General features: G+C 49.2%; 2 protein-coding genes across 2 annotated transcripts in view; one reads left to right on the plus strand and one right to left on the minus strand.

Annotated features, from left to right (window-relative positions):
* Positions 1–14150, minus strand: part of LOC104939059 (gelsolin) — a 28850-nt gene extending 14700 nt beyond the window's left edge. The window contains exon 1 of the mRNA XM_027284379.1: positions 14117–14150. Within this exon, the coding sequence (XP_027140180.1) occupies positions 14117–14135 (19 nt within the window). The 5' untranslated portion in view covers positions 14136–14150. The remainder of the gene's footprint in view (positions 1–14116) is intronic.
* fhip2b (FHF complex subunit HOOK interacting protein 2B) overlaps positions 1–26263 on the plus strand; it is a 32117-nt gene extending 5854 nt beyond the window's left edge. The window contains exons 4-18 of the mRNA XM_010750478.3: positions 20996–21079; positions 21429–21533; positions 22407–22526; positions 22633–22812; positions 23137–23336; positions 23709–23826; positions 23917–23993; positions 24076–24232; positions 24752–24921; positions 25003–25131; positions 25212–25302; positions 25399–25536; positions 25670–25810; positions 25898–25998; positions 26109–26263. Coding sequence (XP_010748780.1) covers positions 20996–21079; positions 21429–21533; positions 22407–22526; positions 22633–22812; positions 23137–23336; positions 23709–23826; positions 23917–23993; positions 24076–24232; positions 24752–24921; positions 25003–25131; positions 25212–25302; positions 25399–25536; positions 25670–25810; positions 25898–25998; positions 26109–26211 — 1914 coding nt within the window. The 3' untranslated portion in view covers positions 26212–26263. The remainder of the gene's footprint in view (positions 1–20995; positions 21080–21428; positions 21534–22406; positions 22527–22632; positions 22813–23136; positions 23337–23708; positions 23827–23916; positions 23994–24075; positions 24233–24751; positions 24922–25002; positions 25132–25211; positions 25303–25398; positions 25537–25669; positions 25811–25897; positions 25999–26108) is intronic.
* The last annotated feature ends 46 nt before the right edge of the window (positions 26264–26309 follow it).

The raw sequence follows: 26309 nt of genomic DNA on the forward strand, positions 1-26309 counted from the left end.
AGACTTGTTGACAGTGTGTTCCAGGCGTGATGACTTGTTGACTCGTCGCCACGTTTCAGATGTTGACTTGTGTGTTTCAGACTTGTTGACTCGTTGACTCGTGTTTTTCAGACTTGTTGACTCTGCTATCCGACTTGGTTGACTCGTTGACTCGTATTGTTTTCAGACTTGTTGGACCGTGTATCAGGACTTGTTGACGTGTATCAGACTTGTGACTCGTTTGACTCGTGTTCTCAGACTTGTTGACTCGTGTTCAGAACTCATGACTCGTGTGTTTCAGACTTCATTGACCGCTTGTTGTTTCAGACTCATTGACTGCTTGGGTTAGTCAGACTTGTTGCTCGTGTGTTTTCCAGACTTGTGACTCGGTGTTGTCAGACTCATTGACTCGTGTGTTTCAGACTCATTGACTCGTGTGTATCAGACTTGTTGACTCTGTGTTTCAGACTTGTTGACTCGTGTGGTTCTCAGACTTGTGTTGACTCGTGTTTCAGACTCAATTTGACTTGTGTGTTTCAGGTACTTGTTTGTGACCCATGGTTCCATGCGTGATGACTTGTTGCGAACTCTGTGTTTCAGACTTGTTGATTTGTGTGTTTCAGACTTGTGTGACTCGTTTGACTCGTGGTTTCAGACTGTGTTGACTCGTAGTAGTCAAGATTGTGAACATTGTGAATCGTTGCGTGAAATTTCAGACATTGTTCAACTCGTGTATCAGACTTGTTGACTCGTGTGTTCCGACTTGTTGACTCGTTGTGTTTCTGTCTGCGACTGTGTATCGTGCGTTACTCAGTATTAGCAGCGAATCCTACTATCTTTAAGACTCTCTTGCACTGTGTGTCAGACTTCTTTGAATCTGAGTGTGTGTTTCAGATTCTCTGACAATGTGTTTCCGACTTCTGAATGTTGTGGTTTCAGGACTTCTTGAATCGTTTAGTTCAGACTATTGACTGGTTGTTTCAGACGGTTACAATCGTTGAAATCGTGTGTTTCAGGAGCTTGTGATCTTTTGGACTGTGACTTCATGGACCGTTTGTTCGACTTTTGACTCGTGGGGTATCACTTTTAGCGAGTCAGACTTGTTGACTCGTTGACTCGTGGTTGCAACTCGTTGACCGTGTGATTCTTGACTCGTTGACTCGTTGTTTCAGACTTCTGACTCGTGTGTTTGCAGACTCTTGAATCGTGGTGTTCAGTAACTTATTGAATCGTGTGTTTTCAGACTTCTTGAATCGTGTGTTCAGATTCTTGACTCGTGTGTTTCTGACTTGTTTTGACTGTGTGTTTCTGACTCGTTGATTTGTGTAGTCTTATTTGTTTCAGACTCGTTGACTTGGGTTGTGATTTCGCGCACTTGCGGTGGTTAGACCGTGACGTGTAGATCAGGGACTCGTTGGACGTCGGATGTTCAGACAGGTATGTTGACTTGTGTGTGTTCTAGACTCGTTGATCTTGGGGTATTCTGACTACTACTGTGTGTTCAGCACATGCCTCGTGTGTTTTTCAGCGCGCGTGACTCGTGTGTTTCGGACTACGGCGTTTGGTTTCACTCTGTGTGTTTCAGGTTGTTGACTCAGTGTTGATCAGACGTGTTGGACTCAGTGTGATTCAGACTCGTTGACTAGGCAGTGTGTTTTCAGGACACTGGTTGGAATCGTGGTGTTTCGAGGACTCGTGTTACTAGGAAAGAAAGGGTCACTGGTGTTTCAGACTCGTTGACAGGCGGTGTTTCAGGCTAAGGCGTTGACTGAGCGTTATGTTTACAGACTCGTTGGACATCGGGTGTGTTTCAGCATTGTTTTGAATCGTGTGTGTTCATGCACGTGTGGACTGTGAGTGTATGTTTCAAGATCTATGCGGGGTGACTGCTGTGTGTTCAAACCGATGCACAGACCGGCTAGTGTTCAGACTCGTTGACTCGGTCTGTTGACTCGTGTTGTTCCAGGCTTGTCTGACATCATGTGTTGTCAGGAACGTGTTGGACATCGTGTGTTCAGACTCATGTGTATTCAGACTTGTAAGTGACATTAGGTTGACTCACGTCGCTTGTCAAGGATAAGTTGGCAGGCAGTGAGTGCCCACGGTGCAGGTCAAGGGCTCGATATCAGAGTATCGTCATCCTGCAGCATGGAGCAGTACAAAAGTTTGCTGAGTACATCACTCAAACTACCTGCTGCTGTGTAAGACTTTGGAGGGGCGTCCCATCAGTCTGAGAGCCAACGAGGGAGCCCGCCGCGGCGCCGTCCACATTCTGCACAGCAACGGCAAGGCCAGGTAAACCCACCCCAAACTGTGCACACCCATAATTTCACCACAACCAATGCATCTGACTCCTCCCCACTATTTTCAGAAATAAAAGGACCAAAACTGGACGCCTTTACCTTCTGCGGCCTTCCTGGACGGACCTGATGATGTCAAAGTGGAGGACCGTTGTCCGGGACCGACCACTGATCTTCCGAGAGCAACAACGCTGGCGCGAAAAGCATTGAAGATACCTGAAGCTGATTGGACAGAAGTAACCTGGCAGGCCGCTACCTTGGTATGCAAACTACAACAACTACGACAACTCAAACGCACTTATATGTATGATTAATCTGAAATACTTACACCGGAAATTGTGTGTGTGTCGTGGTTTGTGTAGTGTGTTCAGCGTGAATATGCATCAAAGCTCTGGTATAGTCTTGAGAACTAGTAGGGAACCGTACTCCGCTGTTGCGAAGACGTCATGACCCGCAAGAACAGTCAGCGACCACACCTGAGGGATTGGTGCTGTCGAGCTCAGCCTTCTGGCAGATCCGGGGACTCCTAAAACGGTACAATCAACACGACCGCCCACTGGGCTAGGACACAACTACAGTCACGGGAACAACGGCACTTCCCACTGCTACAACAACACACAGGTACATAACACAACTAACGAACAATGCTACACAACACGACTACACCACTTATATATTACATGTGTGTTAGTGGTCCGTGCAGTCTATACACGAACGAAACAACCCCCGGACTATCCGACCCCCCCGGGTGTTCCACGTGGAGCGAAGACGAGGTATATTGATCATGGGCGACAGGAGTGCGGTAAAGCGGGGGCGACCGCCAGTCAGTGACGTTTGAATCACGCGTGCGTGTTCTGTCCTGAGCGTTCCTGTGTACGGCTGTGATGTCACCATGCGTTTGACCTGATGTCAGGACTTCCCCCCACGAGGACTCAGCGAGGACAACGACCCCTCAATCGCCAAGGTCACCAGAACGCTCGCCAACTTCAGCAGTACGTCTGTGCTTTTTTTCTGAAGAACTGAGGGCTTTTTATGCTGAAAGGATCTCGCTCACCCTCTCCCACTGCGCCCTCACACTGGTCCTCAGTTTCGGCCACTAAAGAAGAGTACAAATGTTGTTCCGGAATGACTTCGTGGAGCGTCGTGGACGAGCCCAAAAAAAAAATTGCCCACGTTTCCTACAGGGATCTCGAACCGGACGGCACTGACCCCCAACCGCCGTGCTTTGACGTACATCGACCTCTGACGGTAGAGCGCTCCGTCGCCACACGCTGCTGACCGAGCTCGACCAGTTAACACCACCTGAACAGGTGCCAAGTCCATAGTGAGGCTACTGTTTTCCTTTGTTTCCACTCTTTATGTCTAGCGAGTACAAATCTTGTCCACCCAATGTCTGTCCCCAACCGTCTATCTTCTCCGCAGTCCTGCTTGGCGAAGCTCGGTCCTCTTCCTCGGCCGATCCTCAGAGACGTGTCAATGGATCGCTGCTAATCCGGGGGCGTGTTAAACCCGGAGGCGTGGGCCGTCTCCTCTCCAGAGCCCAGACGTGTGTGTCTCCACCCCCGTCGTGTCCACCGAAGCACGCACCCCCCTGTCCCCCAACTCGTCACCCCCTCCCTGGCAGCATGTTAATCCCTCATTCGCCTGCGGGTTGCGTCCGATGGACGGATGGTAGCACCCATGGCCTGTTACATTAGCATCCAGCTCATTCTTTCACCCAACAGGAACGACCAATCACAGCCGGTGTTGAGGGGTTTGCTCATGGGTTTACCTGACCAGTTGCTATGGGTTAAAAGTAAATTCCAGAGGAATCACTACCTGGTGTCCGGCCCTACACCGTCTCCTTGGTCCAAGTCGGGTTCGGGTATGCTGCTGACACCTTATTAGTATGTGCTAGCTAGCAGAGCGGCTGAAGGAGCTAACACTTTCTGGATGAGCACCTTTGCCCCAAACTGACATTCTTGCTGATGTGTTTCCTCAGTGTGTTGTTAGTGTTCAGATGGTTCAGGCTGAAGCGTTCTCTTTGTCTGTTTAAAGAAAAAGAGTCATTGAACATATTGCGGTCCAGATTCAGATCATTTTAGCAGTACAAAGTTAATCACCAGCAGACGAGCGTTGACCCGATCCCTGCTGGGTGATGGCAGTTCAGCGGCAGATTACAAAATGGGTTCGTACGTCGGTGGATTTGTCAGATGATGGACCTCTAGGTTTTTGTATCGTGTTCTTTGGTGTCTGTAAGTCTGAAAGGTGGATGAAGCGTAAAGGATCCGTTTAGTGTTTGCTTCATCCAGTGTCTTCTCAATTATTTCTCGTTCGCCCCCCCTGCAAGAAGAAAACAATTCGCGCCCCCCCACTCTCCGCCGCGCCGTGTCACCTCAGAGACCAGCTGTAAGAGCCGCTTCGGCCGCGTCGCGACCCATCACTACCCATAACAACTGCGGGCCAGCTTTTAATATAATTAATCATCTCACTGCCTAACACATAGACTCAATACTCCTGCCAATACAAATGAGGCGCCACTGCCCACTGACTTAGTGGAGGTGCAATTATACTTTATTCTAGTAGGCAAAAAAAAAAAAAACACATTCCCCAGGTCACACGCCCCCCCCCCCACCGGGCGACGCCCCACTATTGAGAAGGACTTGCTTACATGCTAACGTAGTATCTGATGTGCGAGTGTAAAAAGGTTGTTTTCAGGATTTACTCATGCAAGTTTGAGGGAGTCATAGTGTCATTTCCAGAAAGTCCATTAAGGTTGTTTAAGGTTAGTTTGCACGTGGTTTGGGTGTTGCACGTGGTTTCAGGTGTTCGTGTGTTCACGGTGGTTTGCATGTGGTTTCAGGTGGTTTCACGTGGTTTGGGGTATTCCACGTGGTTTGGGTGGTGTCACGTGGTTTGGGTGGTACACTTTGGTGGTTTCGTGGTTGGTGGTTCACTGTTTTTTGTTATTGGGTGTGTGTCACGTGGTTTGGTGGTGCAGGTTTTATAGGTGTGGTGGTGTAAAAGTGATTTGTCCTTTGAAGCTGATTTAAAACAAAATTTTTTCAAATGTTTTTATTGTTACAGCGAAAGTTAAATTCAAAATTTGAATTCTTTTCTCAAACACAACTCTTCTGGTTGGTTCTGGTTTTGACTTTCTATCTTTGTTTGTAGTTTGGTAGATTCACCAGACTTTCCGTCCGACTCAGAGAAACAAAACTGTTCTTCTTCACTAAAGGAATCGCCTGCAGCCGGCATCAGGGTGAACCTTTGACCTTTATCATGACCCCTGACCTCTTTGACTTTGCCCTTTAATCTGACCTTTGCTGAGTCCACTTTGCTGTAGGCCTGCAGGCTCTCCGGGCACCGAGCTCCCCTCTCGGAGCCCAATGAGAACGAGGGGGCTGTTGAAATACCAATGGGAGCCGGAGGGAGGGTCAAGATCTGACCAATGAGAGCCGCAGTCTGTCCCTGGGTCGACCTGCAGGATCCTCCCCCTAGAGCCGGCCTTGACGACAGCCAATGGCCAGCGCAGGAGAGCGGGCTTCCTCCCCCTTCCTCCTTCCAGAACCCCGTCATCACATGACCACCACGTCGCCCCGGCAGCGACGGAGCCACCCTTCGATGGATCGGCGGGGCTCAGGGAAACGCTGATGACAGGAACGCCTGGCACCAAACCGGGCGTTTCTTACCCAGATGTCGGTGGGGCTGGGAGGGGGGGAGGGGGGAGGGATTCGGCCAGTAGAGCAGCAGCAGTCGGAGAAGAAATACTCGAGACGGGCGCTGTCGCTCACTGAGACAGGTAAGACACCGTCTCACTGAACGAACCCTCTGAACCCAGCAGTGTACAAGTCTAACACGTGAACACAGGCAACAGAACCTCTGAACCGGCCATGTCCAGTCTAACAGTGACACACGACAGAACCGCTGAACCGCATGTCCAGTCTAACAGAACCAGTACAGAACCTCTGAACCGGCAGTGTCCAGTCTAACAGTGAACACAGTGACAGAACCTCTGAACCGGCAGTTGTCCGTCTAACAGTGAAACACAGCGACAGAACCTCTGAACCCGGCAGTGTCCAGTCTAACAGTGAACCACAGCGACAGAACCTCTGAACCGGCAGTTTCAGTCTAACGTGAACACAGCGACAGAAACCTCTGAACCGGCAGTGTCCCGTCTAACAGTGAACACAGCGACAGAACCTCTGAACCGGCAGTGTCGTCTAACAGTGAACACGTAGTAACAGAACCTCTGAACCGGCCGTGTCCAGTCTAACAGTGAACACAGTAAACGAACCTCTGAACCAGCAGTGTCCAGTCTAACAGTGAAACCAGTAACAGAACCTCTGAACCAGCAGTGTCCGTCTAACAGTGACACACAGCGACAGAACCCTCTTGAACAGCCGTGTTCAGATCTAACCGTGAACACACGCGACAGAAACCTCTGAACCCAGGGTCCAGTCTAACAGTGACACGCGACAGAACCTCTGAACCAGCAGAGTCCAGTCTAACAGTGAAACCAGCAGCAGAACCTCTGAACCAGCAGTGTCCAGTCTCAACAGTGAACACAGCACCCTACTGAGGTGGTTTTCATGCTGGGTTTTGCTCCCTGGCCATCCTGGGCTGAGTCATCATAAGTCTGTGATCTATGGTACTGTCACGTTATCTTGCTGGTCTGAGGTTAAGCTTTATGTTGCCCCTCCCCCTTCAGGTAACCCACCCCCTCCTCGTCAGAACTCGTCGGGTCCTCAGAGACGGATTGATCAGCCCCTTCCGCCCTCCTCCGCTCCACCTGGACCTCCTCGGGTCGGACAACCTCCCAGCATGCTCAGCGGTGGGGGAGGCCCCGCCTATCCTCCTCGCCCCGGCCTCCGGCAGCCTGATTCATCCAGTCCTGATTGGCCGAGCGTGGCCAGTCACGTCTCAGACAGACGTCATCGTCATCTAAAGGGGACAGCCCCTGAGAAACAGCGGCTCCTGCCGCCAAGGTAACAGCCTGTTATCGTGGCAACAGAGTACAGGGCGGAGCCTGATTTGGGTTCACATTGTTACCCAGTTGAGTGTGTATTGTTGTTCAGCCTCCGTCACCGTGTGCATTGGATCGACGCTGCCTGGCTGCTTAACATGAACTCGCCTCCTCGTACGGTAGACGGAGGACGATCGCCATGACGACGCCCTCATAGAGAAGGTAAGGACAGGTGTTGGGTCTGTCCCAGTCTGGTTCTGACTGTGTGTCCTGCCTGCTCTGGTTCTGTTTCTGACTGTGTGTCCTGCTCTGGTCTGGTCCCATACCAGCAGGAGATGCATTGCTGCAAGAGAAGTGCGGGTTGCTTCGTTGCGTCAGGATGATTTGAAGCACGACTGCTGATCCAGGATCAACAGAACCAGCGCATGCTGCAGGAGTACCAGGTGGGTCACCCACCTGATCACCTGTGGAAGGCAGATGGACATGACTCTGCTGGACCAATAAGAGAGGACTGTGTGTTTCAGGTGCGGTTGGAGGAACAGCGAGCCGACTGAGAGGACTTCAGGACGACAAAGACCTGCAGAGAACAGCATCATCAGCAGGTCAGAACCTGTCTGTCCTCTCACCGTCTGTCTGTCTGACCTTTCTGTGTCTCACCTGTTATCTATCCTCTCACCGTCTGTCTGCAGGTTGATGGCAGTAGAGGAGATTGAAGAAGGATCACTCTGACATGCAGGAGTGATCGACTCCAAACAGAAGATCATCGAGACAGGTACCTGTCTGTCTGTCTCTCTGACTTCTGTCTGCTCTCTGACTTCCTGTCTGTCTGTCTTTCTGTCTGTCTATCTCTCTGACTTCCTGTCTGTCTCTCAGGGAAGAGGGGATTTCGAGTCTCGATGCACGAAACTCTCGCTGATGGCGGCATTGACGCAGCTGAAGGAGCGGTACGCTGTGACATCACAGAGAACGGCCTGTCGCCTAGCAACACATCGTCACTGCAGAATCACCGAGAACGGCGAGTTCCGCTAACTCCGGCAACTGATAAGCTCTGATTGGCTGATGGAAAGAAGGCGATTGCATGAAGTGTGAGAGACAGCAGGGGGGCTAACTTGCCACGCCCCTCTTCTACAAATCAACCAATCCTCGATCGTTACAGGCCTGTCAGTCCACCTCCTGCAAACGGATCTGTTGCTAGGAACCGCTCACTTCTGTTTTGTTTTGCATGTTTCCTTTTCAAAGTCTGACATCTCATATCCTGCTTCCTTTGGTCACTCCTGTCTGTGGAAGAGGAGTGCCCAATGACCAACACTGCACGTATTCACACTGGACCCGCCTGTTCTGGTGACATTTTTAAAGGGACAGCTGTGCTAACAGAGGGTTAGCCTAGCTTAGCACAAACGACTGGAGCAGGTAGGAAAAACGTTAGCCGCCTTATGTGACTATTTTGTCCGGCTCTGGGCTTCCGTCAATTCTGAACATGGACCCGGTCCGGTCCGTTCAGACTTTAGACGTGTGTCGTTTCAGAGCATTTAAGTAAATTCAGAATTATCGTAAAAGTTTAAAAATGTGATGAGAAGTTTGTGAAAACTGAAAAACACACACACAACCAGTTGGACCCGGCTGTGGTTTCTGTCTCCGTATTTATGAATCTTTCTTTATTTATCCGTCAGTATTTATAAAGCGAAGCTCCAATAAACTATTACCCCATCAAGCTGTTGCTACTATGTTTCTATAGGCGTCTCACTGTTACAGCACATGTCAAGCCACCACACTCGAGAGACAGACAGGTGGTCAGACAGCTTTTATTGATCAGAAGTGAGACAGTCATTTATGTGTAAACAGAAGTGATGTCACAGATCCTCCAGCGGGTCGGTGGTCCAGTACTCGTGGTTCCAGCCCAGAACCAGCCCGTAAAGGTGGGCGGTTCGAATCCCTGTTTGACATCCCGATGGATGTCCCTGAGTCTCGGTCCGCCGGGTCACTCTCAATGTTCCCTGACAGCTGTACACAAACACACGCTGAACCACATGACACCAGAACCAGGTTCAATCTGAGCCCTGAAGGCCGCACCAGGAGCAGAGAGGGTTCTCTGATACTTCCTGTCTCTCACCTGAGACAACCGCCTCCTTTTCTCTCCTCCCAAGAGCCTCCTTTCCGATCCAACAAACCCTGCAGGAGGACACAGGAAGAAAGGACACAAAGGGGGGGGTTGGGACGTGCGTTACACCTAGTGATGACAGGAGACTCACCTGGTCCCAGGTACCAAGACCATGACTCATCAGAGCGAGTCAGCCTGCATCATCTCACCTGGAACCTCCTCCATCTGAACAGGATACAGTTAGCTAGCGTTAGCCTCATGTATTACGTTTTGCCCACCAAGGCTACGTTAGTCTGATACGTTAGCAGGCTACATTTGCCAGGTAACCCACCAACATGCTATATGTGACACGCTCTGCAGACTCACCAGGAAGTTCCCGGTCTTGTTGGAGCAGGCGAACAGGCGAGGAGGATGATCCTCCATTGTGGATTGCGGCGAGGGACCTCTTGTAGCCATCCTGCCCCCCAAACGTATCCCAGAAGCACCTGTAAGCAACACAGAACTCTCCAGTCAGATTTGATCAGTTCACTGTTTAGACTAAACCTCGCCCCCCTCACTTCCTCCACCCCCTCCTCCAGCATGGTCGGGGTCACCTGCAGGACTTCAGCCAGCCTCTCGCCCCAGGGGCCTCAGCTGGACTGCTGCTGGCCCCTCTCCAGGTCCAGGATCCAGAAGGAGACACGAGGAGGAACACGGCTGGTGTTCAGGCTGGAGGAGGATGGGTCCCGACGGAGAAACCAGGGAGGTCAAACCAGTTAGCCTGATCACCAGGCGACCCGTAAAGGACCTGTCTTCTGTCTCACCTCCACAGCTCTGCAGTCTCCCGCCGGATTGGCTCGAATCTGAAGGGCGCGTGTCCTCTGCTCTTGATTGGCTGCCGTCTCTGGATGTCCCACCCTTTGACACCACCATGGTTGTCCTCCAACCAGGCTCATGAGGTGGCGGGCTCTTTTCCCTAAACCACCCGCACCTGCAGACAGGAAGTCATCGGTTACCTGTCAACAATGTTCAGTTCGTTTCTGTCTGTCAGGGAGAAATGAGTCAGCCTGGGTCACATACCTGAACCGGACCGCCTCCCAGTTCATCATCCAGCTGGACCGCCAGATGGCCGACGCTCCGAGCTCATCCTGGCTGGACTCCGCCCCCTGCCTGCAAAAGAAGAGACCCCTGAAGACCAGGGTCAGGCCTCCTGAAGACCAGGACCAGGGCCTCTGAAACCGGGTCCCGAACTCCTGAGACCAGGACCCGGTGCTCACCATATGTAGATGATGTGCCCATCTCGGTTGTCGTGGTGATACTCTACAGGATGATGTAACTGTTCCTCCAAAGAACTGACCGAACACAGATGGATCCACCAGAACCTTATCGGATCTTCAACACGCCAGATCTAGAACAAACCAGATCTCCCATGGTCTTAGCTCCATGTGGAGCCAGCAGAGCTGCGATTGGCTGGACGGCCTGGCCCCCCCCTCACCTGTGTTGTCTCCGCTCCCGGTCGACCATCCTGCTCTGCGCAGCCATGGCTTCTGATTGGTGGAGCTCTGCCATGTCAAACGGGACCTGTCCAATCAGAAGGCTAGACTTAGTTTACAGGAACCATCTGGACCCGATCCTGAATCTGATTGGTCGGCGGTTACCTTCTTGATCTTTGCGATCTGATGGACACATAGGCCGTTCCCATGCCGATCGTGTCGTCGGGGGTCCCTCCAGTCCTTAAGATGTTTGAAGAGCGGCGTCTCCCCGTGCTGAGGAAGGCCTGGACCTAAGGGGTGTGGTTGGACAGGTATACCACATGATCAGTTCTGCACAGGTGAGACCATCGACATGTGACAGTGGACCCGCTAACCTTGTGGTGCTGGGTAGTCATCTTGTCAATGAACTTCTGGCAGTCTTCATGACGGCGAGCCGCTCGTCGACGCTCGCCTCCTTACTGTAAACACAAACAGTCTCACTGACCAATCAGGTTGAGGCTGGTCTGAACTGGTCCTGGCCAGGCCAGACTGGTCTGATCCGTCCAATTGGGACCTTTCCAGATGTAGAGTTGTCCGTTGGCTCCGTTGTCGAGGATGAAACAGTCGCGCGGGCAGCAAAGCCTCCTGGCGGAATGGATTGCTCTGCTACCATGGTAACCTCTTATGTCAGAGCCGGTGTTGGACACCTGACAGACAGACAGTGTAAACACTTCCTGTTGCACTCACAATAAAAGCCTCCAGTGGACATTCAGGAAGCACTGACATCTCGAGTCGCTGAGCCCGCGAGTCCATTGGACAAAGTCCGTTACCTATAGAGCCGCGCCTGTTTCCTGTGGGAGGCGTCCCTCTGGTGTCGTCATGGTGACTGTCGGCAGGTCCGGCTTCTCCCCGAGAAAACCTAAGGTCAACAGGAAGAGGTCCGAGGTCAACAGGAAGAGGTCTGTGATCAACTCTGCTCGTGTCATCACCTCCAGCATCTTCTCTGGCTCCTCCCTTCGTTACAGACCCACCAAAGTGGCCCGCCCCACACCGCTCGTCATCACGAATACCCTTTGACACCTGTCAATCAATAGTCAGTCAGTCAGTCGTGATGTCAATGATGTGATGATTCATCAGGTGATGTCACCACTCACCGTGGTGGCCTTCAGCTTCTCAAAGTGGTTACTATGGCACCAGACCACTGGATGATTTCTGTAACGAGAGAGACAGTTCAGAGGGAGACATGTCTCACCCCCCCCTGCCCGTCTCACTCTCCCAGGTCCAGGATGAAGCTGTCTCCCTGGTTGATGAAACTCCCCGCTGACAGGAACCTCCGTTGCCCTGACGACACGACGACCTTTGACTTGCAGCAGACGCTGAACGTCCACGTCATTGGTCACTACGTGTTGGAACCCTGAGGCCACGCCCCTTTCTGTGTGAGAGGAAATGATGTCATTTATGCAATCAGATGACAGCTCAGGACGATTACATGAGTACTCTGATTACTCGCAGTGCTCACCATGTACTTGAGTCCGGTCTTGAATACCCAGTGAAGGTGCTGACTCGTGGTTCTGGAATTCGCGGTACTGGATCGGCAGCCCTTCCAGGTAGTCATCCATCTTCACCGCAAAGATGGCCGCTGCCCCGCTCTCCTCCTGAGAACACTCTTGAACCTGCAACGGACCAATTCAGAAGCAGGCCAACGGACCAATCAGAGAGCAGTACTAATGTCACATGACACTGATTGCTGTGTGGTTTATTTTAGCACACGTATTGTACTGCAGTAGCAATATAAGTACACAGAGTCCTGCAGTACCTTTCCAGTAGTGCAGGTCATATAGCAGTATAGTACAAGAGTACTGCAGTACCTATCCAGTGTGCAGTCTACTGTGTGGGTCCGGTGCGGCTCTTGTGCTGTGGAGAGAATCAGGTACGCGTCGCCGCTGTAGAAACCTCCGTACAGACTCTCAGGAACAGGAACCCGGTCCATCTTCTCCACCCCCACACCTGAAGCTCGCCCCCTGACCTGGACGCTCAAACTCAGGATGGTACACCATGATGTCACCTGTAGGGGGCGGAGTTTTAAAGGTCAGCTTGTTCTTTGTCTCTCATCCCCCACACACAAAAACCCCTGGGGGGCCTCGTACAAAGGTCGCGTACGCACAAAAAGTGGCGTACGTCCTTTTCCACGCTCACGTTCAAATGTATCAAACGTGAAAACAATCGTAGAAATGTGCGTGCCCCACGCCAACTTCATAGCTGTCGTACGCACGTTCTACAGCTGTTGTTCCTTTGGCGACACTTAGAGGTGACGCTGGGGGAAACTGTTAATAATGTGAAAACAAGTAGTCATCAGAGTGATGTGCACATCAGAGACACACTGATGAACATTAACACACCCATGTGTTTGCAGTTATATGGTGGATATAAAAGCATGCGTGATGTGATTAAGAAAATGTATTAACAAAGGCAGCGTTGCGTTGTTAGAGGACCTTGCAAATGGTGCAATCCGACGTGAGTGAGTATTTAAGGAACGCAAGGATTTACTTGCAAACCATGATAATTGCTCATAAGACGATTTCGGTTACCAAGGCCCGTGTTACTGGAGTTGTGCGCAGATTTGCGGCCGGCCCGAGAGCGCAACGGGGGCCGGCGAGTAGCTCGGGGTTGTGCTGACCACGCTGGGGTTCCTGGTAACAGGGGCATTCCAGCGGGAGCTGGCCGATCGGTCAGGAGTGTGCCAGTTAACCCTGGCCGAGCCATGCCAGCTGTGTGGGACGGAATCATCTGAATGTCTTCTGGTACATCAGATTCCCGTACAGTGCTGTGAACAGGCCGACATTAAAGCACAGTTTGCAGCGAGAGCCGTTTCCTGATGTAATCGGAGCTACTGACTGCACACACTTGCTATAAACCACAGGATGAATTTGTTTTTGTCAGTAGGAAACATTTTCATTCCATCATGTTCAAATCATATGTGATGCACAAATGAAGCTCACTAACTCATGGCAAGGTGGCCTGGTTCAACGCACGACTCATTCATTATGACTAACAGCATGGTGGGAACAGGCTGGAGGCTGCACGGTGTGCAGATGGGTGGCTTCTATTCGTTTAATTGTCCCGTAAGCTGGGTTACATGAATTAGATATCATATTTTTGGTTTTCTTTATTTTCTGCTGCTGAAATTAGAGCTACAGAGCTTTCTAACAAGCCCCTGATCATCTCTGTGTTCAGTAATTGTCAGTAAAAACGGGGGTTAAAATGTTCAGCCGCGGCGCCACACTGTCCACACCTGTCCACACCTGTGTGCGCGCTGCTCGATCCCACGGCATTTACGCCTCACCCGTAAAATACACCAGCATGCGGAACGGCTGCAGGACGGCTCCGCTCCGGAACGGCTGCGTACTCCGCCGTCACCAACTCACACAGAACGCACGAGATCTCGTGACTTCACAGTATAATCCGTGATATTTCCGGCTGTAGTCTCTCGACTCCTGCGATGATGCATCTTTTTCTGGTGTCCTATAAAAAGGATGTGAAGTGTCATCAATGATTACACCTGAACACCCCTCACCTGTTGACTTCAGGTCGGCCCCCGCCATGATGACGTGTTCTTGTAATGAAACTCGTCCGCGGTGAACACGGAGTATTTTATTTTGAAAATCAACCGGAGGTTTTATTTTGTATTTTGTGCTGATTGTCTGCTCCGTGCTGAGTTTATGCTCCGTGAACAACAGAAGCTCTGCTGTGTGTGTTGCGGAGCCGTGACGCACGTGGACGGGACTGTGAGAGCTGATGCACTGACTGACATGGAAACGCATCGTCCCGCATGCAGCGTTGTTCAGCCTCACGTCTTTGGTATTTGTCCCTGTTGACAGAATCCACTTCATTCACTAGAATCTCGAGTTCAGACTCTGTGAAATTCATTTTCGGACAAGAGGTGATCTCAGGTCCAGAGGCACCTGGCTGCAGACCTCCATGTCACGCACTGCCTCCACTGTCACGCACCTGCCTCCACTGTCAGGCCCGGAAGTGATGACGTTTTTTTTGGGGGTGGGACGTGGAGAGGACATTTTGAGGGGGTCATTTTCATTTTCAGATGCTCACTGAGCGGGTTGGTCTGCTGCTGCGTTACGCTTAACGTGTCCGCCATATGGATGTGGCAGGTCTGCCCGTAAACTAATAACAGGAAATGGACTGAACTTCATAAACGCCTTTCTACAAAGTTCTTTAAGTTAATGTCTCTTTACACCCATTCACACACACACTAATATATCTGGGAAACAACAGGCACCAGAAACAACGTATGTAACTTCTAAGTGATGATTATAATGTTTACTCCTTATGTAGCACCAACAACGTATGTATTTTTCTAATGCTGAGTGTTTACAGCTACTAATGTGTGTAACACTGTTACTGTGATGATAAATATTGAAATATTTATATTTACATTTAATCTGTGTTCTATAATAACCAGATCCTGAAATGTAGATGTGGACTGAGGGTTTCTGAATAAAGAGCACTAACGTGTACATTTAACTGATTTTGATTAAATCATTGATTACATACATACTAGCTTAAGAGAAAATGTGCACTGACCAAAGAAAAGTTTACTATAAAAACAATATATACAATAGACTGGGAATTAAACATTTTATGTCATTGTTTAATAATGAATTCATTTGTGAGGAAACGATCCAACCGGAAGTGCATTCACGAATTCATGATTTTATTTTGAAATGTATCCCTTGCATTTCCGGGCCTGACAGTGGAGGTCTGCAGCCAGCATATCTTGCAGGTCCAGGGCCTATTTAAATAGATTTGTAAATAGGGCGTGGACAGGGAGGAGTTGCACGTGCGCTCAATTCCACGTTGACTGGGATGAACAAAAGAAACGTGCTGGATCCATGCGAACGCACGCGACAGTTTCCGGGTTTTGGCGTACGCCAAGTTTCACGTGGAATCCACGCAGAATTTCGTACATGAGGCCCCGAGCTGCAGCTCAGAGGAACAGGAAGTGCCTCGCCCAGGTAGACAGACAGGTAGTTTCCAGTTGGAACAAAGAGGAAACTGAAAAACCCCGTAGTCAGTAACGCCTCATGATTCTAACAGGTAAAGAGAACGTGATGAAGCACTTCCTGTTTTCACCTGTTTAGCCAAACACATAGAAGAATGTTTGATTTGTGAAAACTGTTTCGGGTGTTTTACCTGTTTTCAGGTAGAGCTTGCCACTCTCAGGTGTTTTGACTGTTTTCAGGTAGAAGCTTAGCCACTCTCAGGTGTGTTTTTCCTGCTTTAGGTGGATCTAGCAGATAAAATCCTAAAACAGACACAGACTCTGAGATAATACACACCTGTTTTCAGGTGTGTATTGATATAAAGAGAGGAACTCACCTTGTCTGGTTGGACGCTGCTGTCGGATGGATGAAATGAACCCGAGGTTGTCGCTCAGGCTCATGAGCTCCACCTGAGAACAGAGCAGGGCGGGGCCATGGGGGAGAGGCTGCAGGCAGGTAACTCTACCTGTCCACCAGTGTTCCTTATCAGACCACACCCACACCTGAAGCACAGCTGCTGACCATCAATAAATAATCAGCTGTTTGTTTACTGCAATACTTACACTACAAAAAAACTCTGGTACACCACAGGTACAAGTCTAATACACACTGTAAATACTCTGACAGAGGTACAAGTACTAATAGACTGTAAAAATACCAGTTTTAGTACTAATAGAATAATTAGACCCCTCCCCAACCAGGCTGCTCAAGGATGTTTTAACCTGTAGTTAGTCATTCTTTATTGAATATGTTAATCTGTCTTTATTATCAGGATATGTACCACAGTCCTTTAAGGTAGCAGTAATTAAACCTCTTCTTAAAAGCCCACTCTAGACCCAGGAGGTCTTAGCCAACTACAGACCGATATCAAACCTTCCCTTTCTGCTTCTAAGATACTGAGAAAGCTGTAGCTATCAGCTGTGTGACTTTCTCCATAACAATAGTCTTTTGAGGATTTCCAGTCCGGATTTAGAGTGCATCATAGCACAGAGACCGCATTAGTCAAAGTTACAAATGACCTCCTAATGGCATCAGACAAAGGACTCATTCTGTACTTGTCCTGTTCGATCTTAGTGCTGCATTTGACACCATTGACCCATCAATTCTTTTACAGAGACTGGCACATCAAACTGGCATCAAAGAACCGCCCTAAGCTGGTTTAAGTCGTATTTCTTAGATCGATCTCAGTTTGTTCACGTCATGATGAATCCTCCATGCAGACCAAAGTTTGTCATGGAGTCCACAAGGTTCTGTACTTGGACCACTTCTATTCAGTTTATATATGCTTCATCAGGAGCATCTGTGTCTCTCTGTCTCTATCACAGGTTCCACTGCTCCTGTAATCATTTTATCATTCATTGTAATTCATTGTCATTTTATCATTCATTGTAATTCATTGTCATTTTATCATTCATTGTAATTCATTGTCATTTTATCATTTCATTGTAATTCATTGTCATTTTATTCATTGTCATTGTATTCATGTCATTTTATTCATTCATTTGTAATCATTGTCTTTTATCATTCCTTGTAATTCATTGTCTTTTATCAGTTATTGTAATTGTACAAATGTTTGTGTTGATTTGTTCTGTACAATGACATCTATTGCCCGTCTGTCCGTCCTGGGAGAGGGGATCCCTCCTCTGTGGCTCTTCCTGAGGTTTTTCCACCTTTTTTCCCTTTAAGGTTTTTGTGGGCAAGTTTTTCCTCACTGGAACCGAGGGTCTAAGGACAGAGGGTGTCACTCCCTGTACAGATTGGAAAGCCTCAGGGAAAAATGACTGTGTGACTTTGGGCTGTACAATAAAATCTGATTGGATCTTATTTGATTTAATACACACTGTAAAAAATCTCTGACACAATATTAGTACTAATACACACTGTAAAAAGCTTTTATTTTGGAATTTCCAACCGGATGCACTAAGATTCGTTCGAGTTGTGTTTTATGAACTCCTCCCCGGAAGTGTCAGCTGTCAGTTTAGGTGACACAAATGTCGCACTAAACCGGCAGATAACCGGGAATAAACCGGGTCGAACGGGCAAACGGACGGGCCGCCACGGCCCAGTTTTGGCGGGAGAGAATGGAGACGTTTAACAGCTGACCACATGCTGTGCACCGCTGGAGACGGTGAGGGAGCGCGAGCTCGGCTACTGCTGCTCCTGCTGTTAGCTCAGAGTTACAAAGTTACAGCAGACGACAGGCAGGCTGCAGACAGGGCAGACAGACAGGCAGGCTGACAGACAGACAGGACAGGCGGCAGGCAGGCAGACAGACAGACAGACAGCCAGGCAGGCTGACAGACCGGCAGACAGACAGGCCGACTGACAGACAGGCTGACACACAGACTGACAGACAGGCTGACAGACAGACAGGCAGGACTGACAACAGGCTGACACACAGACTGACAGACAGGCTGACAGAAGACAGGCAGACTGACAGACAGGCTGACACACAGATTGACAGACAGGCAGACAGACAGGCTGACACACAGATTGACAGACAGGCAGACTGTCTGTGTTCAGCCTGTCTGTCTGTCTGTGTGTCAGCCTGTCTCACCCTCAGAGAGACAGACAGGTCTGTGAACTTGTTATCTGAGTTACAATGTAACGTGCACGTGAAGCTAACAGCTTTACCTGTACGTGGAGGATAGTGGCTCAGGTGACTGCCAGACAGGGTGAGGACAGAGACAGACAGGTGAGGACAGAGACAGACAGGGGAGGGTAGGGGCGGGGTTCTGTTGATGTGATCAGTCGTGAGGTAGGTCACGTGAGCCCTGTCGTCATGACAAACGACACGGTTCCTGTCACATGACTTCACTGATGATAACGTTGAATAATATGATCTGTTTACCTCGTCTCGTCACTCCGTTCCACCTCGTCTGTCTCTCAGAGGGAGCCCTTGCGACCTGTTGGACTCGTTTATCGATCATTGGAAAGCGATACTAACTATTCACTAACGAGACAGGTGAGGAGCTGCAGACACTCTGTTACCTGAGACACCTGATCAGCCAATCACAGTCATCTGTGTGTGTGTGTGTGTGTGTGTATGGTGTGTGTGTGTAGATGAAAGTGTCCCCGTCGACAGACAGACATCCCGTGGCGTCTCAAACAGATGTGGACATCCTGGTGTATGAGGAGAAGCAACAGGTAACACACCTGAACACACCTGAACACACCTGAACCGTGCATCATGGGAAGCAACAGCCTGGAAGACTCACCTGATAGGTGTAGTCATGATTTAGGAGGTCTGGATAGAGAAAGATTCATCATGTTTAAGTTACATTGTAATTAAGTTACATTGTAATTAGTTACATTATAACATTGTAAATTATGTTACATTGTAATTTAGTACATTGTATGAACACGTGAAGGCAAACAAAGAAACGATTCAACATTATGTTCAGCCGCCCCCGTTCTAGGCAGGAAGTTTGAGGGGGCAGTCAATGTTGGCATCATGTGTACAGACCATACTCCAGCACTTTTTGTGCTTATAGTATGGCGTTTTCTTCATTGAATCTCTCCAAACTGAACTGCCTAGGCCAGTCAATTCCAACACTTTGCTAATTATGCAATTAATTATGAAATTTCAGGTTGCTTATCACAGATATTTCCTAAGGGGCCGTTTCTCCCATCTGCTGGCAATTCTTTTTCGCACCATTACGCGCTTTTACGCGCATTTGCACTGTGGTCTTCCAACACGCCCCAACGCTTAACTTCAGAATTAAGGCGGCTCTCAAGATGCCATCTCTAATCAAATAGTTGACACAGGGATTGTGATATCACTTCTCACAGAATGATTAGAGCCACGCCTCATTGATGATGGTAACCGAGGTCCCATGACGCTACAACACGGATTGATGCTAGTATGGAGTCACCCTACAGACGTAGTACACTGAGATGCATTCGATAACTTACTATGTGAGACTTGATCGTGATCAAATATACTAGTTGCCACGACGGCGGTAACGTGGCCCTCGATGGGGTTGAAGAGAAACCCGCAGTGTCCTACCTTAAGTGGTTGCAGCTTTGATGCATTTTGTGTTCCTGCTAGTCCATACTGACGTGACGTCTTATTATTTCACGATTGCAATTGCACTTTAATTGCTTTAACCTTTTCTTTTCTTTTCTGCCATCAGGAAGGCAAAGCATGTTGGTATTATTCTGGATGCGAGCAGTCCTCGCTATTTGAGTAACCTGGCCTCGGGACTTATCAGTCCTGCATTTTTACTAGTTGCCTGCCATGGAATTCTTGACTGATGTATCATTTTTTTCGTGAGAGTGGGGGAGGGTAGCCACCGAAAGCATACTGTCAATGTTTTTTGTAAAACTCGGTGCTTTTACAAGTCAATTGTGATTGGCCGGACATTGGTGTCAACAAACACAGAACACAGTGGGTCTTAGCAGTTAGTGAAAGACTTGATGCTGCTTACTCCGTTCCCTCTGAAGAGACTGACAGTCCGTACTGCCACGTCTGCCCAGTCTATTTCTTTGGACCCTAACATTCGTCGTTAACCTCTTCTTATGGGCTGTGCATAGAATGGCACAATAGTCAAGGCACGCGTGTCTGTCTTTCGTCAGCTCCGTCAAATACTCATGCTGAAACCTGACAGTACACAGTCAGGCTACGTCTTGCCTCATTTGCATACTGCAACAGTGATTGGGTGTTTACTGGGCCGCTTGAGAGGAGGGGTGTGTGTGCTGCGCAGCCTGTGAATATCCGTACAGTGGAGTGATTAGAGAAAGCTAATACTGTACCGTGTGTCTCTTTTCGGCGTTTTCCGCTACTACAAATAATTTTGTCAACTCGTAGCAGCCAGCGTATAAATTTATGTGAGCATATGAAATTTGCTTTCTCACTTCTAAATTTGATTTGAGGGGGCAAGACATTATTTAAGGGGGCACTGCCCCCTCTTGCCCTGCCTAGAACCGGCCCTGATGTTCAGTTGTAATATATCAAAAGCAGAAGAGCAGACATGCAATGTCTGATATATTGTTGTATTAATCCTTAATACTAATATATTAATATATTAGTATATTAATATATTGATGTATTGTTGCATTAATATATTAGTATATTGATGTATTTTTATATTAATATATTAGTATATTAATATATTGATATATTGTTGTATTAATATATTGTTGTATTAATATATTGTCATCAGGCTGTGGACACCTCTGCATCGTGTCTGGATTATCTGCTGCAGCACAAACTGTTGGAGACGCTGTGCACTCTGGGGAAGGCTCAGGTAACAACAGCCGACCTGGACACAACTTTTAGGGAGCAGTCCAATATCAAGTATATACCTCCTTTGTCCTTTCCTAAAGGATGGTCCAGTGTCTCCTCTGAAGGAGATAATAAAGGAAGCACTGACACTTTAATTTCACTCAGTGAGGAACCTTCATGAGATAAACTGAGTATTCAACCACAGCCTGACTCGGACCTGCACTCACTGCACTTAGGGTTTAATCCTCCTCCTCCTCCTCCTCCTCCTCCTCCTCCTCTCTTTCTTCTTCCTACTCCTCCTCCTCCTTCTTCCTCTTCTTCCTCCTCCTCCTCCTCTTCCTCCTCTTCCTCCTCCTCTTCCTCCTCCTCAGTATCCTCCAGGTATGGTCCAGCAGGTGTTGGTGTTCTTCTCTAAGTTCTTGTCTCAGATGCAGAAGCCTCTCCTCCACCTGGTTAATGTCTACAGACCTGTTGAGGTAAACTCTGATAAATGGGAATGAACGGGTATGAACAGGTATAAACGGGTAGGAATGGTTATAAACAGGTACGAACGGTTATAAACAGGTGTGAACAGGTATGAACTGAACGGGTAGGAATGGTTATAAACAGGTGTGAACAGGTATGAACAGGTATTAACAGGTATGAATGGGTATGAACAGGTATGAATGGGTATGAACAGGTATGAACGGGTATGAACAGGTATGAACGGGTATGAACAGGTATAAATGGGTAGGAATGGTTATAAACAGGTGTAAACAGGTATGAACAGGTATTAACAGGTGTGAACAGGTATGAATGGGTATGAACAGGTATGGACGGGTATGAACAGGTATAATCAGAATCAGAAGTACTTTATTAATCCCTGTAGGGAAATTGTTTGTGTTTGTAAACAGGTATGAATGGGTATGAACGGGTATGAGTGGGTATAAACGGGTATGAGTGGGTATGAACGGGTATGAATGGGTATGAACGGGTATAAACGGGTATGAATGGGTATGAACGGGTATGAATGGGTATGAACGGGTATAAACGGGTATGAATGGGTATGAACGGGTATGAATGGGTATGAACGGGTATAAACGGGTATGAATGGGTATGAACGGGTATGAATGGGTATGAACGGGTATAAACGGGTATGAATGGGTATAAACGGGTATGAATGGGTATAAACGGGTATGAACGGGTATGAACGGGTATAAACGGGTATGAACGGGTATGAACGGGTATGAACAGGTATGAATGGGCACGAACAGGTATGAACATGTATGATGTGTCATATACAGTGTTGTATCGGGTCATGTGACTGTGCTGATGATGTCACTGTCTGACATCACCTCTGCTCACCTCAGAAGCTGATTCGTCTCTGTGCACTTCCTGGTTCTCTCACTGAGAAGGAGGAAGCTCAGTTCTTATTGGTCGTCTGCTCCAGAGTCAAACAGGATCCGCACACGCTCAGACACGTCTTAGAGGTCAGCTGATCATGCTCTGATAACAGGTCAATAAACAGGAAGTGACTGTGTCTGTGACTTCCTGTTGGAAACAACTGCAGCAGTTAATCTCTGTTCATGTTTTTAGATTATGGACCAACCAGCAACCAGGACACCCACCTCTGACCAATCAGAGCTCTGCACACAAGCCTCCAATCATGGGGCAGAGCCACGACTGCCCTCCAGCCAATTAGATTCATCTACCTCCAGCCTCGTCCAATCAGAGCCCGGTCTGCTGTCGGTTCTGCTGCAGCTCACCAAGAGTCAGGTAACTGAGCAGCTTCAGGCCAGACGGATCACGTTTATTCAGGCTGACGTGTTCATGGTCACGCTATCATCACGCTATGGTCATGGTATGATCATGGTATGGTCATGGTATGATCATGTTATCATCATGGTATGGTCATGGTATGATCATGTTATCATCATGGTATCATCATGGTATGGTCATGATATGATCATGTTATCATCATGGTATGGTCATGGTATGGTCATGTTATCATCATGGTATGGTCATGGTTTGGTCATGGTATGGTCATGTTATCATCATGGTATGGTCATGGCTCCTCACGCTCTACGTGTGTCTCCACAGAGACCCTCAGTGTGTCTGAAGGCCTATGAAAGCCTCCTGCTGCTGTCCTCGGTCCAGTCCGGATCTTCAGGGGAGATTCTCTGTGATCACACCCAGCTGGGAGAGCTGCTGGCTGGGAGGCTGCTGGAGCTTCACTCCCTGCTGCCTCTGGAGAGTCTGGATCCTGGAGAGGTTCAGAGCTGGCCTCACACACCATGGAGGTACACACACAGTGAATACACACATGAAGTACTGCAGTACTAACGTGTACTCTGTGTTCTCTGTACTGCAGTACTAACGTGTACTCTGTGTTCTCTGTACTGTAGTACTAACGTGTACTCTGTACTGCAGTACTAACGTGTACTCTGTGTTCTTTGTACTGCAGTATTAACGTGTACTCTGTGTTCTCTGTACTGCAGTACTAACGTGTACTCTGTACTGCAGTACTAACGTGTACTCTGTGTTCTCTGCAGTACTAACGTGTTCTCTGTACTGCAGTACTAACGTGTACTCTGTGTTTTCTGTACTGCAGTACTAACGTGTACTCTGTGTACTCTGTACTGCAGTACTAACGTGTACTCTGTGTACTCCAGCTCACAGTTCTCGCGCTGCAGCTCTGATCTCAGGTCAGCGTCTCCTGCTTCTGATCACATGACTAACTTCTTCTCATGGTTTGACTTCCTGGATCACCTGACGAGAGAAGCACCTGAGGTACACGCACCTGTCTGTCCTCCTGTGTGCTGATAGCCCCGCCCCCTCACCTGTGTGTGTGTGTGGTCACCTGACTGTGTGTGTTCGCAGGTATTAGCGGTGAAGCTGGCCCGGTGTGTCCACCAGCTGTGGTTGTCAGACGTGGTCCAGCCTCAGCTGCAGCACACGTGAGTCCACCTGTCCTCCACTCTGAGTCCTGTTCAGGTAAACGTCCTGTCTCTGACGTCCAGGTGTGTCTGTGTGGTCCAGGTGTGAACAGGTAGTCCTGTTCTCCACCTCGCTCCTCTGTGCTGCCGTCAGACTGGTCCAGTCCCCCTTCCTGCTGGATCAGCTGGTCCACTTCCTGCTGAAGACGGACACGCTGACACACCTGCTGCTGCAGCGCTGTGACCACATCTCAGACCAGGTGAGTCCAGGTAAACAGCTACAGGTGAGTCCAGGTAAACAGTTACAGGTGAGTCCAGGTAAACAGTTACAGGTGAGTCCAGGTAAACAGCTACAGGTGAGTCCAGGTAAACAGCTACAGCTGAGTCCAGGTAAACAGCTACAGGTGAGTCCAGGTAAACAGCTACAGCTGAGTCCAGGTAAACAGTTACAGGTGAGTCCAGATAAACAGCTACAGGAGCCCTGCAGGGACAAAGACACTGCAGATCACCTGTCTGTCTGTCTGTCCTCAGACCTGTCTGTCTCTCTGTCCTCAGATCTGTCTCTCTGTCTTCAGACCTGTCTGTCTTTCTGTCCTCAGACCTGTCTGTCTGTCTGTCTGTCCTCAGACCTGTCTGTCTGTCTGTCTCTCTGTCCTCAGACCTGTCTCTCTGTCCTCAGACCTGTCTGTCTGTCCTCAGACCTACCTGTCTGTCTGTCTGTCTGTCTGTCTGTCCTCAGACCTGTCTGTCTGTCCTCAGACCTGTCTGTCTGTCCTCAGATCAGCATGCTGTCTCTCTCTCTGGTGGAAGAGTTACTACAGAAGCCTCACAGGGACATTTTGGACGTGCTGGTTTTGAGTTTCCTGCAGAGTCGGAGTTACCTGTCTCCACCTGCAGCAGGACAGGACGACAGGCCCACCGAGATCGTTGAGACCACAGAGGACAGCGAGTGAGTCCGAGCCCGAGAACCTGTCTGCAGGACGGACAGGAAGTGGGTCAGTAATCATGTGTTTGTGTTTGGTCCAATCAGTGACCTGGAGGAGGACCCGTTCTTCTTCTCTGACGGCGTGATGTCAGACAGTGAGCTGCTTCCTCCTCCCTCCTTCTCGGCTCCGCCTCCTCCCTCTGGACAGGGATCAGCTGCTGACGTCGTCAACAGGTAACTCACCTGTATGACCCCGCCCACACCACTGACCCCGCCCACACCTCTGACCCCTCCCTGTGTGTGTGTGTGTGCAGCTTCCTATGCTTGGTTCCGGTTCAGGTCCGGTCTGCTCAGCTGCTTCAGGAGGGCGGATACGAGTCGTACGTCCACGACGCTCACACACTGGTCAGAACTCACACTTTTATTTTGAAATGACTTTATGTTTGAGGACCTGTTGCCATGGTACCAGTCCTGTACCTGACGTGTCCTCCTGTCGTCCAGGTGACAGAGTGTCAGTCTCTCTCTCTGTCGTGGGATTGGCCGGTCTCTCTTCCTCCTCCCTCCTCCTCACCTGAACACTTCTTTGAAGGTCACCTGTTCAAGGTTCTCTTCGACCGGCTGGGCCGGGTCCTGGAGCAGGTATGCCACTCTGACCTTTCTGTTTCTCATCTACCTGTCTGTCTATCTCTCACCTACCTGTCTATCTGTCTGTCTTTCACCTGTCTGCCTCTCACCTGCCTGTCTCTCACCTGCCGACCTGTCTGTCTGTCAGCCGTATGAGTTGAACCTCCAGCTGACAGCCGTTCTGTCGAGGCTGTCGTCCTTCAATCATCCTCTGCTCAACGAGTACCTGCTCAACCCTTACATCCACCTGTCTCACTGCTCCAGGTCACTCTTCTCTGTACTCATCAGGGTAAGGCACACAGACACCTGTCTCACTGCTCTGAGTCAGTACAGTACTCCATCATCCTGTCTGTCTCTCTGCCTGTCTGTCTCTCAGTTGATGGGGGAGTTGATGCAGAGGATCCAGCTGGTCTCTAATCTGACAGACAGACTGTTGAACGCCAGGAGACACCTGCTGGGACTGGACCACAATGCAGGGTAACTACCTGTCTGTCTGCCTGTCTGTGTCTCTGCCTGTCTGTGTTCACCTGTGTGTGTTCACCTGTGTGTGTTCACCTGTGTGTGTTCACCTGTGTGTGTGTCTTCAGACTGGAGCACCTGACCCTGTTGAGAGGACTGATCGTCCTCGAGGAGTTCTGTAAAGAGCTCGCTGCCATCGCCTTCGTCAAGCTGCCCCTGGACCAGCAATGACTCACCTGAACCACCACACACAGACAGGTACACCTTTACAGGTCTATCTGAGGACACACAGACAGGTACACCTTTACAGGTCCACCTGAGGACACACA

The sequence above is a fragment of the Larimichthys crocea genome, chromosome XI (genome assembly GCF_000972845.2).
Source record: "Larimichthys crocea isolate SSNF chromosome XI, L_crocea_2.0, whole genome shotgun sequence".
NCBI lineage: Eukaryota > Metazoa > Chordata > Actinopteri > Sciaenidae > Larimichthys > Larimichthys crocea.